The following is a 13706-nucleotide window of genomic DNA, read 5'->3' on the forward strand; positions in this document are numbered from 1 at the left end:
TTCTCAGCACAGAACACTAGAGCCCTTCTTGCCTTGTCTGAAGAGACGACCTCCTACACCTGCTGTAAATTCACCAAAGCATAAAGGGATTTTGCCCTTTGCTGCCATCTCCCAAACATCAGACCACAGTGACAATGGGCAGATTAAAGCAAAGCCAAAACCAACCTTCCATTTTTATCCTCCATTTGAAGGTGGTACTGGATGGAGTCAGTTAATACTTTCGCAGTTCCCTCTCCCCACTTCAGCTTGAGAGTCTGAGAACTGTATGCAGCACATTCCAGGCGAGGTGGATCCGGGGGGAGAGGCTTTGTTTTCAGTTTTATGGTGTGGCTGAAAGGACCCGCTCCAAGACTATTTAGGGCTTGAATTCGTACCCTAGTATTTGGAAAAGGAGAGAATAAATTAACTTGAAATTAGATTCTAAAAATAACTGTCATTAAATAGAGAATAATGGTACTATCTACAATAAAGACTTTTATCAATATTATGTTTTGATAGACTGTGAAGAATATGCAGGTGCATCACTTTCTGTACATTTTAAGGAGCTGGCTTGATTAGAAATAAAAATATTCAAAGTAAATTCACATTAGTGAAAAGATGCAAAAGCTCTGTGAGTTACTTCAAGAGTGGTCCATCTTTCTGACTGTGCAGGACTTGAACCAAAATTTTGATAGCCACACTGCAGTGATGAGGAAAGTTAAAAAAACCCACCCCAAAGAGGGGGAACCATATCTGAGACTGTTTTATCAGGTGAGTTCAAGGATGACTAACAGACATTTTTATGGACTTTTCTGAACAGATCCTATTTGTGTGAAAATAAAGCGATGGTACCCAGCCACCTCTCTTGCTGTTTCCACCAGTAACACATCTCTGGGCACTTGCAAACACAAGCCCTCCTGGGTCTGCCTGCAAAGTGAGAGGGGGAAACCAAAAGTTGCCAAAAGACACAAAGCTGAGGAAGTTGTAGAACTTGGTATGCAGGGATAAGGCAGGGTTTTTCTTCTTTGATACTCCAATGATGACAATGTACATTAGATTTGTAAGTAAAAATTAAAAGACTTAGCTAAGAAATTTATTTCTGAAAAGGAAAAAGCAGAAAACAGAGGCTCTTTACATATTTCACAAGTAGCCACAGGGAGCAAAGTGTATCTAATTTAATTTTGCAGACTTAACATTTGCTTGTCCAAAACAGTATCTAGGTAACTGGAAAAAAGTAATCACACTAATTAAATTCTGAAATAGTCAACCACACAACTGCAAAATGTGGAAACACAAATGTGTATATGCAGGCTAAAGAATAAATATTTCTCCTTCACTGCAGAAATTTTTAACATTATGCTAATTTATTACAGCCCAGAACTAAGGTTAATACATGCAATTTTTCATTTGCACAAGGAGTTGACAGTCTATTCTATAAAAAAAACTTATGTGGGCAGAAGTACAGACCTATCTCTGCAATGGGAATGACTCTTTTTTTCAGTCTACTGACACACAGAGCAACAGCTCTTCAGATTGCCAGCATTATTGTTAAATAATTATAAGGCACACAGAAACACTGTATTCTCACATAAAGCCATAAAACAGTAATTAAGGATTCAGAAAACTGCATAGCCACACGATATCCTAATTATACTGAAATCAGAGTGTATTAAAAGTCTGACTTCAGTGGGACTGCCATTTTCCTTTTACACTGAAGACATGTTTTTGTAACAGGGATGTAGTGCCTTCAGGCAAAACTACTGATTTTTGCATTTATATTTTTCAGTAACCCTTGAACTGAATATAAGGGATGATTTCAGCAATCATCCCTTGATGATTCTTCAAAAGAGAGGCATAGCTGGCTGATTTTTTAAACTGATTCTGTTCATGCTGACTTCCACTTTTCTGCAGATAAGGCACTGCAAGTTGCCATGAGCTGTCATTAGATCAGACAAGGCATAGTCCTTCCTTGGATGAATTTTGCCTTTTCAAACAGAGAAGCAACCAGTCCAAAATCAGTTATGAATCTGAATATGTGATGTGAATTCAGTTAAACTGACACATTAACCAAACAGATACAACAATACTGCAATAAACTAACATAAGTTATTTGTTGGAAAAAAATAAAAATAGCACATCTATTTATGATGATCATCATTACAAAACTTCCTTTTGCTCCATGGCTGTGCACTAATGTGTTTTGAGAGTAATAATAAAGACAATAGGAAAACCCAAGGAAACAAAGCATCCGCTTTTGTGGAAGAAACAGCAGGCTGTCAAGAACTGTGCATCACATACCTGTAGGTAGTATCTGGCTGTAAGCTTTCTATAATATAGGTCAGATCCTTCCCAACAGTTATTGGCTGCTTATCTCCAAAGTCTATGCTGTAGCCAAGTATTTCAGATCCATGGTCACAAGGTTCTTCCCAGCTTATAGCAAGGCATGTGGAAGGAGAATAGTGTGGACTTTCAACTTCATCTTCACTTAGTCCACGAAGACAGGTCACCACTGCAGGTACAGAGGCTGGAGTCATACATGCCACTACTTCACTGAAAGGGCCTGCACCTGCAACATTCACTGCCTGCAATTCCAAAGTAGACCATGTTTTTATGGCAGAGTCAATTCTTGTTTCCAGATTTTATTAACAACAGTTTTACATCTTTACCTGAACCCTGCAATAGTATATAGTGGCAGGCAAAAGCCCTTTCACTTCACAGCTGAGCCCAGGCCCACAGTAGGAGATTTGCATGCATCCTTCCACACCGCCCCACTCCAGTCGATACTCTGTGACATCAGCTCCATTGCTCACTGGTACCTTTAAAATGGATAGCAATAATTAGAAGCTAAATATACTGACATAAGAGAAAAAAATCAACAAAAGTCACCACAACTATATTTTGTTTCTGTTCCAGAGGAGTCTTACCCTCCCATTTCCTTGCTGATTTTTAATTTTGTACAATACAAATAACAGGCAGAATCTGATACAAATTTCAGGAAGTTGAACTCCGACAATTGCAAACACAAAGTCCTGGACTGCTACAAAAAAGTACAGCCTGAGGAGCAACCTTTACCAAAAAAAAAAAAACCAAAACAACCCCTGTGTGTCCTGGAGAGAAAGCTGAATAAGAATCAGCACTGTATGTCTGATGAAGGTTAACTACATATTGGTTGTATTAGCAAATGAGCAGCAAGACGGGTAAAAGGAATAATGATTCCCCCTACTCAGTACTTGTGAGGTTGCATCTCCAGTACTATGTCCTGTCTTGGGATCCCCAAAAGGAGATCGATATTGACATCATGGAGTAGGTCCAGCAAAGGCTCAGGAATCAGGAGTGCAACACACAACAAAAAAGTAAAGTTTATTTGATAGCCAGGTGATCCACCTAAGGGAAGATCTTACTGCTGCCTTAAATTACATACTGAGAGGGTATAAACATTATTATGAAAGTTTTTCGTGAAGGTAGCCCAGTGCCAAGACAAGAGTCATGACTTGCATTAAAGGGAATTTTGACTAGACATAACCAAAAATAAATCCTACAGAATGAGAGTTTACCCAGACAGTTTTACTAGGCTGAAACATCTCCATTCTTGGAGATAAATAAAAATTTCACTGGGAAAGGCAGGCCCTAAGAAACTTAACCTATTTGAAAAGAAGGTTGAACTAAACGACATTTAGAGGTCTACTCGTGCCTTAATTACTGTGTTACTCGGTAAAACAGACATCTAACATCACTCAAATTAACTCTACCTGAAATGTCTTATGGTAGTTTTTAAAAAAGGCTTTGCCTTGTAGATATTTAAGGAGTGCTCCTCTGACATTCCTCCAGCAGGAAGCATAAACACTAATTTCCAGGTAAAACAGTTTAATTTTTTTTTCTGTATAGTTCTGTAACTCAGATACTTCACCCCATCTCTAAGCCACTAAAAAGCTGTGTTTAAAGAGTATTCCCAGATAGAATCTTTCTTTCTACAAGCTTAATTTTTATCTATTACATTTTTTAAATCAGATATCTAAATACTATGTGTTTATAGGAAGTCTGTGAGGCTTTTGCTACATTATTACTGATGTAATTATATAAAAGTACATCAGATTATAAAACCAAGAAGCGCACAATAATCTATTGTATTATGTGGATACATTGTCTCTGAGGAACTGTAACTATGTTAAAGAAAAATTTTAAGAGAGACTGCATCACTCAGAATTGCAAAGCAGCAGCTGTGGCAAAACTTTGAAACAAAAGAACACAGTAAGATCCAGTACCTGCACCCTGCTAACTTACTGCTGCCTTACAATGGCAGGATGAATGACTAAAGTTTTACTTATTGGATAATCAGGTAAGTTTGGTTAAAAATAGAATGACTAAAATACAGCATTAGACTTTTCAAGCTGAACTTAAAAATGCAGAAGACCATGACGTTAAGAAAGGTGTTAGCATAGCATTCTTACCTCCCATGACACCTGAGCACAGGCAGCAGATCTGCATGCCACTTGAGGGGGCTTGCACTGATCTGGGGGTCCAGGTGCTGTAGTTATTTCACATTTTTCTGAGTAAGGTCCAAACTGTTAAAAAGGGAGTTGATACAATTACATTGTAAAAATGAAATTACTACTTTAAAAAAAACTGTTTACTACAGTAGGGACATGTAACTGCAACGTGAAACATTGTATTACTTCTTTATAAAATAAATTTCTGTGGACTGTGGATTCAGGATTTATTTCAGTATCTGACTATTCTCCAAAACAACTATAAATTTTTCTCCACTCCAGCAAATGCAATGTGAATACATTTGACACTTCAAATTCCTGGGAAAACCAGGGAAGAACTATCCAAAGCCTTATTCTGAAGTTACATGATGGCTGCACTGGAACATAAACCAAATGGTACTGCCTATTTATACCTATGGAAAAGAAATAAAGGATTCAAAAACTGCTGAACAATGAACCATTCTTTGCAGGGTGGAGAGAAGATAGAAGTTAGGACAGTGCTTTAAAGGCTTAAGCTGCAGACCTCTCCACAAAGTGTCAACGCACCCTGACAGTTTGCAATGAAATGTACATTTTTGAACAAATCAGGACATTGGGTACATAACTAAAAAGCTTGTTCTACAGCAACAATTGATTTAAACACATTTAATACTCCAAAAGGGAAAATATTCTTGTATCTGATAGAACATGTACTCAGAAGCTGAACTAAATATAAAAATGGAGAGTCAGGGAACACTAATTATTAAATTCTGAACATCAACAGCTGTAAAAATAAAGGTCAATCAATTTACAAAGCTGTATACAAAAAATAACTTGCTTCCTTACTTCACATGAGAATAGTGAAGTTGTAACAGTGTTTTAATAAAGTACTTAGCATTTCCTAATGATTTCCTAATATCATTGTTCAGATAAAAAGACATAATTAACTATTTTCCCTTCCCTTCATCTAAAAATCCCCTTCATTATAAACTGATGTTTAACTGTCTGTTCCCACACAAGAGGCTATGTAAGCCAAATTACTCTACATTTGGAAATCCTAATTTTAAAATTACCGTAAATCCTTAATAGTGATTGCAGTCTCAGTAATGAATTTCATTTCAGACTGCCTCCTTACCCCAGCCTTGTTAGCTGCTCTCAGTCTAAAGCTGTACATCCTCCCTGGAAGAAGGCTGCCCACTGTGCACTCAACATCAGAACCCTGGTAAACCTCTCTGTGTTCATCGCTTTCTGCCTGAAACATTTCCAGACCATAACAGGTAATGGGTGAACCACCATCTACCTGGGGCGGTCCTAGAAATAAGAAAGAAAGAAAAGTTCATTTAATTTTAACATGTAATACATTTGGATCCCTTACAATCTCTAACACTTGTAATAAAATTACCCCAACGCAGCTGAATTTCTCTTGCTCTTGGTCTACCCTGTAGCCTTGGAGGCTGGCATGGACCGGGAACCACTGCAGGTGTCTGCACCAATAAGGAATCAGTTACCTAAAAAAGAAAGATAGATTAATGAAGTTATCAAGGCCAAACCAAGACCTATCAGTTATGGCGTAAGTAAAGGCAAACACCTGAGTCAGAAACAAGATCATCCCCTTTTTAATGACATCTTCAAATATGTGAAGATATTGAAGTGATCTGGTATGTATTTCTCATAATATAAACCATTCCAAAATGATCACACAATATGCAAAATTTGCTTTTGTATTTTGGTACACATGCAAGGAGTAGAATTAAAAACTGGTAAATTATCAGTACAAACCTAGTATAGATGCTTGAAATATGTAAACTCAACCTACTTTGCATCAGACTACAGTTTAATGAGTTTTAAACCCTTACTCTAAGTGTTGTATACTTTCCATAGAAAAACCTCTCAGAAAACAAAAGTGGGCAGAAGTGTCAATCAGAAGAGATTAAAAAAAAGAGATTTCAACTTTTTAATTGCTTAGCAATATCTAATGAGCAACAATTTTCTACCTCTGATTTGAAGCTTGGGCAAAAATTACCTAAGAACATAACAACACATGCAGCAGATGTCATTGACTGTTCTGGATGCAGATAGAAGTAAGCAGAGACAATGAGGGGTTATTAGCTTCAGCTTGATACAGCATGAATAGGAAGTTGGAAAGCCTTTAGGTTTACAGAAGAAATCAATCTCAGAATCTCACTTCACAACTACATGTTTCTACGTGTGTTCAAGAAAGAGTGGACTGGATGATCTGCATTTTAGCTCCTTGAATATACTGTTGCACTGAACAACTGCTGCTACTTAAAAGTTTTGCATATGTTAATGAGAAGCTGCACAGGAGTTAATTACATCTTTCTTCACAGATCTTCTGTTGATTTCTGACACCTTCAGAAATTATAGGGACTTTCTAGAAATAATTTTCTCTTTGGTACTCAAGGTTAATTCTAAAATCATGGGGTTGGGCTGTAGGGAAGTACAGAACAAAAGGCAGAACAAAAGTCTCCAAAGAAGACTTGTGGATTGGTGAATGGGAAAGCACTGCAAGCCAAGCCAGCATTAAAGGAGTCCAGATTTATTCTTAAGGTAAGGTGGATGTAGCCAAGGTTATCTTTGCAGGAGACTTCTATGTGGAGGAAGTGCTCATGCATTTCACGTCACAAGGCAGGGCTGGGTAGAAATCACACACACCAAGAATGGAAGACTTTAAGGTTTTTGTGAGAGCAGCTTGACAGGAAAGCATTGCTGGAAGTCTGCAGAGAGCCAGGGCTGGCTTTGTTACACTTGTTGCTGAGAAGGGAGACCAAATACAGCAAGACATTTTGGCACTGGCAGCTGAACCACACCATAGAATTGACAGTGCATGTGTGTGTGTGTGTGTGTGTGTGTGTGTGTGTGTAAATAAGCACAGTATGGCACAGCAAATTGTTTGGGAATACTGAAAAATAGGGCAATGTAAATATTTTAATTATGCTTGAGAGAGCATGGGCAGCACAACCCTATAAAGCCTGAGTGAAGACTTCCCCTGCCTGCTGGGGTGACTTGCCTACTCAGACAAGGTACTCCACTGACTAGGGGAAATACATTAAATTCATAAAATCACAGAATCTTCTGAGTTGGAAGGGATCTACAAGGATCATGAAAATCCAGCTCCAAGACAACCCCCAAGAATCCCATTATGTGAGAAACCACTGTCCAAATGCTTTGTGAACTCTGTTATGCTTGGTGCTGTGACCAATTCCACATTTCCTTTTAAAGTACCCTTCTTAAACTGCTGTATTGGGTTAGGCCTTAATAAATGACATTGTATAAATGTGTCACATAGGAAAAGTATCTTTTTCTGTAAATAAGACTCTCATGTCAAACAAAAAATCATATCAGGAAAGAATATTCAGATATTTTTCTTTAACAAATGAGCAGAAACTCAAACCACTGTGCAGCAATACTGGAACTTCTCTGAGGTTCTAGTTATGGCTATTTTGCTAGGCACTTCTGCACAATATTTGCTTAAATATCTACTGGACCAGATTTTCTTACAGAGGGATATTTTATTTAATAAAAATATTAGCTGACATTACCGTGCTTTGTCCTCCTTCCCCAATGCAATATACACGTAACCGGTAGGAAGAGCCCGGATTTAGTCGGTCACACACATGTTCCCTAGTGGCTCCGCTGTATATTGTATCCCACTTGTTTCCTGAAAGGTTAGGAATAAGTGTGCAATGAACCAAAGTGTAATTTGCCACACTTCAGTACCAGCAACAGCAGATATCCTAATTTCACTAAAAAAAAGTGTGTGCCTGATGTTTATTAAAAAAAAAAATAGAAATTGAGACTGCTTTGAATTTCCTGGAAGATCCTGTAATTTCATAAAGATTGTTACCTAGGTGTAGATCTGCAGAAGTGAAATAGCTTCCTTATTTGGGATTTAACTTAACTAGAAAAGAACTTACTAGGTCAGCAAGCACATTCAACATCATAACCAAGTAAATAGGAAAGATACAAAAGTAAAATTTTTCATGGAAAACAAGTTTCAAATTACATTATAATTTTACAGGCTGTAACTACAGTATACAATTGGTGAAGTTTGTTCCTGTGTTCCTGAATGGCCCAGAACCCATGGCCCATATGTGAAATTCTGATTCCATTATTTGCTACTCTTAAATCAGAAACTCTTGAGCATTCTGTCTTTCTTTTTAAGATCTTAAGCAGGGAACCTGGGGACTTTTAATTAAATCTCCAACAACTCAATACAACACAGAATTTAGACGGCTGGGAATGAAATGTAATGCACAGCTCACCAAATTTGCATTAAAGGCGTGGGTGCATTGTTCCAAAGTGGCTTAATGTGGACATGTGACAGAGAGAGGAAAGCAATAGACTAACAGCCTGACAGGGCCTCCATCATATCTAGGAGCAGTGCTCTGTCTTAATCTGACATAGCACTAAAGTAGTTTAAGCTTTCATTTTTGATGTGATTGTGTTTCTGAACTCAATAAGGCTACTTAACTAGATTTTAAATAATTTAGCAAGATAGGTTTATGTCCAATTTAGAAATACTGTCAGTTTCCTTTCTGCATGAAAGAACAGAAAAGCAAATAGGCAGAAAGTTACCCCAGCTGCATCATTGTTTTCTTTTAATAGTGACAAATGGAGTACAAGCTTTTCTTTCATCTGCCATGCACACAACAAAGCTACATGTCCCTGTCTTCTTGCCCTAAAATGTCTGAAATATGTAATTTCATTTCCAAAACTGAATAGACCTAATTAGTAAGTTAAACAAAAAGCATCTCTTGCGTCACAGAACTTTGTGGCATCTCTCTTTTCTAAATCAGAGAAAAAGAATTTCTTGTGTACAAGCATCAGAGTGCCTCTATTTTCTTTTTGATGTCAGTCCCTGGCAATAACTTTCCCAGTCATAATACACATTTCATTCTTCCCACATGCACACAGAGACAGGAGAAAAAAAAAAACCCACACAAGTGAATGCCAATGTATGATCCTAATACTTACCACTTATGCCTTCAGACATTTCCACAACATATGTATGTATTGCTGCTCCCCCATTGTCTTTTGGTGGATCTATAAAAAACAGCAATATTCCAACTAAGTGAGGTAACTTAAATGGCTTTATAGCTTTTGAGGAGGATTTCCCTATGGCAAAATCAACAGACAGCTGGAGATGGGTGCTTATTTAGATAGAGAGTGTACAAGTCCAGGGCAGCAGCAAATCATTCCAAGTCCTGCTGTGTGAAAGCCAGCTCTCAGCCCTTCTGAACACTCTACACAGGAGAAGGGACAAGGGAATCGCCCCTGGGAGATGCCACAACAAACAATTCAGTCTCAAGTGCCTGAGTATGGATTCAGGGACACAGACTCTAATGGTCCTGTAATGTGGACTGCAGACAGGAAAAAATTATCATATGGATTTGTATGTAAAAATATTTTAAAATCATTTAAGGAAAGAATTTCAAAAACCTAAATATTTTGGGACAGAATAGAACAGTCAAGAGCTCTACACTGAAGACTTATCTCTTAACATCTAATATATCACTAGAAATTGAGTGCACTATCCTCCCTGGTACAGTATTCATGTACAAGATACAAATCTACAGACCTTTCTTTGACATATAATCCTAATACCGTTTCTCAAAGATGACTTAGAAAACAGCAAAATGAAAGTAATGTGAAACAACATTTTGAACAAATATAAAGACAGCATTATACTTCAACACAGAAGGGTACTCCTGCCTAAACATCACATTATGCTTGTGCTGGATGAAATTATGTTGGCTTTTAGGCAAGGGTTATGTATCATAAAATGCCAGCTAAATAAAATGAGACATAGATGGCAGATACCACTTTTTGGTTGGAAGGAAATTATTCCAAAAGGAAAATAAAATTGTCACAATAATAACCACATAGAAAGAACATCACTGTTCCAAATACAGATAATTAACAGTTTTATATATAAATTGATATTTTAGGTAGCTTTTGATATAAAATCAGGTATTTTTTATAACTTCCTACATTATGTATTGTACATAAAAGATCAAGTATCAGGTCCTGATGTAGCAGAGTGCTCTGGGAAGATACAAGGCTGGACCTGCTGAATACTATTTGCACTCTACAAGTAAATTTCTTATTACTGATGCTAAAGAATTAAACGCATTATTACAAGGAAATAGGTAAGAAGTGATAATAAATGTAATATTTTACTGTTTGATTTTCTGCTAATAACCTTCTCCTATTTTACAGCATAAGGCTAAAAATTCCTGAGCTTAAGGAAAACATCCTTAGCGAATAAAAATTTATCTCTCAAAACCAAATAGTTTGAAGATACAGTTTGAACTTCAATCTTCTCTTTAAATAAGAATCTAGAATGTCATGCACTTACTTTTTGTGCCAGAAAATCAGAACTTCTTACTACATCAATTAACCACACTTTTTAAAGTGTTGCAGTCCTCTGCAATAACAGTCCCTATCACAATTAGCATATTATTCTTCCCACATAATTAGCTGTACCATGAGTATGTTGAGTCATACACTGAGTATGTTGAGTCAGTATTTTTCAGTATAAAGGGATCATAAAGCTCAGTTAACTTAAGTGTTACTAAATTAAAACCTGAGCTTCTGTATAAGAAATATTTTATATATATAACATATATTAAAAATACAGAAGAAATACTCTAATTAAAGCTGGAAAACATTCTTACCCCAGATTATTTTAAAACTCTGTGCATGAATTTTTCCTTTCACTGTGGGTTTTGAAGGTACTCCAGGTTTGTCTGGACAAGTAATGTACTCCACTGTTTCACTTGGACTGCTTTTCCCTTCTGAGTTATAAGCAATGACCTGCAAATATATATGAAATACTATCAACATTGGATAGTGATATGTTATTCACTGTTTATGATAAGAACAAATAAATTTATATTGTATATATAGACAGACACATAATAAATTAACACAAAACCTAAAGTTATTATATACATTCATTTTACATTTTCCTTAGTCCCATAGTTAGACAATCACTATACTGAAAATATAAATGCATGCAAATTGCCAGAAAAAAACAAATCCTTAAAAAAGGATGCTAGTGTAGCACCTTCTTTTACATAAATACTGAGATAGAAAAAGTATTTATATGGGTAAGTTGTATTAACAACCGCAAAGGGATTTTATAAACTCTTCAGTCCCAAGGACCATTGTGGCAAAGGTTGTCGTGAAAGTCATGTGAAGGACAAGGAATTATATTTGTCAAGGCTAAATCATGTTTAACCAACCTGAGTGCTTCCATGATGAAACAACTTGCTTAACAAATGGGGGAGAGCTGGGGACATCATCTAGCCTAATTTTAGTTACATCTCCACAACATCTACGTAGACAAGCTGGTTAAGATTAAACAGATGGACCACAAGATGGCTGTAGAAAACCTGACAGAATGCCAGGCTCAAAGGGTGTTGGCTAATGGTTTGAAAAAAAATTAGCAGCTGCTCATGAGTGGATTTCCTCAGCAGTCAATCCAATGTCAGATTCTATTCATTATCTTTAGAAGTGATCTGGATGACAGGAGTGAGTGATGCTCCCAGATTTGCATATAGCACCAAACTAGGAGAAGACAAACATTTGCTGGAGGGAAGAGCCATCATAGAGATTTTGATAGACTGAAATATTGCATGAACAAGAACTGTAGGTGCTTTGGACAAAGATACAGTCTTGCACCTGGGATGGAATAATCCCAGCACCATTTCAGTCTGGGGTCTGACTCTACCCAGCTCTTCTTTTTTCAGCTCTGCTGAGAAGGATATTGGCATTTGAGTAGGAGCAAGCCAAATTAACCAGCAAAGCATCTTGGCAGTAGCAAAACCATATTGTTTCATGGGCTACATCAGCAAGAATTTACCCAGCAGAACAAAGGATTTAATTATGTCACTTTTTCAGCACTTTTAAAACCATGCTTGGAATACTGTGTCCAGTTTTGGTCCTCCCAGTTCAAGAGACACTGGGAAACTGGAAAGAGTTCAGAAGAGGGCCAGCATGATGATCAGAGGATTAGAGAACCTGACATGGAAAAAAGCTTTATTTTGCTCTGCCTGAGTAAAAAGAGGTTTCATTGGGAAGGGTCTAATCACAGCCTTCAAACATCTAAGAGACAGTTACAGAAGAGATGAAGACACTGCCTTCCAAAGGATCTGTAATGACAGGACAAGAGCCAGCAGACACAAAGTGTGTTAGAGGAAATTCTAGCTGGATATAAGAAAAGAAAATTAATTACCATTAGAACAGACAGCCCAAAGAAGTGGTTGAATCATCCTTGCTGGACTACCGGAGTCTCAGCTCAACAGGGCTGGGACAGGGTTGAATTACCTAAGATAAGGCCTGGCTTTCTATACAAATTTTACCCAGATGATCACTAAGAGTCCCTTCCAACCTAGACTTTTCTGTGATTCTAGGAAAACAAATTCTTGCTACTCTTCACTTTGTAGTTTAGTTTAGTAAAAAGCTAAACCACCTAGGAAAAAATAAAAAAAGAAAAAAGAAAGAGTTTTTTTCAGCTTTTATATCTCTGTTTTAAAAATGAGCAGAATCTAAATGATAGTAGTGATGTTAGTAGACTGAGAAGAGGAAATGCAGGCTAACATGTCTCTCAGACATTAAGTCTCCCAATATACTTTACAGGATTAATAATCATCTGGTTGTCTTTGTGCTCTTACAAATCAAGTTAAACAGGCAGTTAGCATTTATGTATTATAATAAGGTTTCCAATGGTTATAAAGCTTCTTTCAAAAGCCTTAAGGAATATTACTACTAATTAAGTCTTTCCCCTGTATAATAAAAATTAAAGACCTGATGAACATAACATTTGCTTCTCCTTTATGCTCCACGAATGCGTGAACAGACTTCTGTTAATTGTTTTGCTAATAAAAATAAGGTATAAACATTGGAGTTTATTTTAATGAGAAACTTAGGATGTTTAAGTAACTATACATTTACTAGTAATGAATCAAGTGTAGTATTACTTTCAAAGGAAGACTATGTTCATGTTCTGCAAAAGCTAGTTTCAAGAGAATTAGCTATTCTTTAGCTCATGTGTAGCTGTAATAGTGCTAGAAACATACTGTTTTAAACATACAATGTTTTAAATTATTTAAATACTAAGTTATGCAAAAAATCCCTACAAAATCATATTCAGAAGTGCAAAATATCATCTGAAAAGGAGTGCTTACATGCTTCAGTGTTAACCCAAAAGAAATCAATCAATGCTTAAACTATTGC

The 13706-nt window shown here is 36.8% G+C and overlaps 1 protein-coding gene across 6 annotated transcripts in view; it reads right to left on the reverse strand.

Moving 5' to 3' along the window:
• The window catches only part of FNDC3A (fibronectin type III domain containing 3A), a 109391-nt gene that overhangs the window by 6321 nt on the left and 89364 nt on the right, over positions 1–13706 (reverse strand). For all 6 annotated transcript variants that reach the window (XM_050970625.1, XM_009102935.4, XM_050970643.1 and 3 more), the window contains 9 exons: positions 11144–11282; positions 9441–9509; positions 8006–8124; positions 5848–5953; positions 5581–5756; positions 4428–4541; positions 2646–2795; positions 2278–2561; positions 166–375 (listed from right to left, as the gene is read on the reverse strand). In XM_050970625.1, the coding sequence (XP_050826582.1) occupies positions 166–375; positions 2278–2561; positions 2646–2795; positions 4428–4541; positions 5581–5756; positions 5848–5953; positions 8006–8124; positions 9441–9509; positions 11144–11282 (1367 nt within the window). The remainder of the gene's footprint in view (positions 1–165; positions 376–2277; positions 2562–2645; positions 2796–4427; positions 4542–5580; positions 5757–5847; positions 5954–8005; positions 8125–9440; positions 9510–11143; positions 11283–13706) is intronic.

This window comes from Serinus canaria, chromosome 1 (genome assembly GCF_022539315.1).
Source record: "Serinus canaria isolate serCan28SL12 chromosome 1, serCan2020, whole genome shotgun sequence".
NCBI classification, from domain to species: domain Eukaryota; kingdom Metazoa; phylum Chordata; class Aves; order Passeriformes; family Fringillidae; genus Serinus; species Serinus canaria.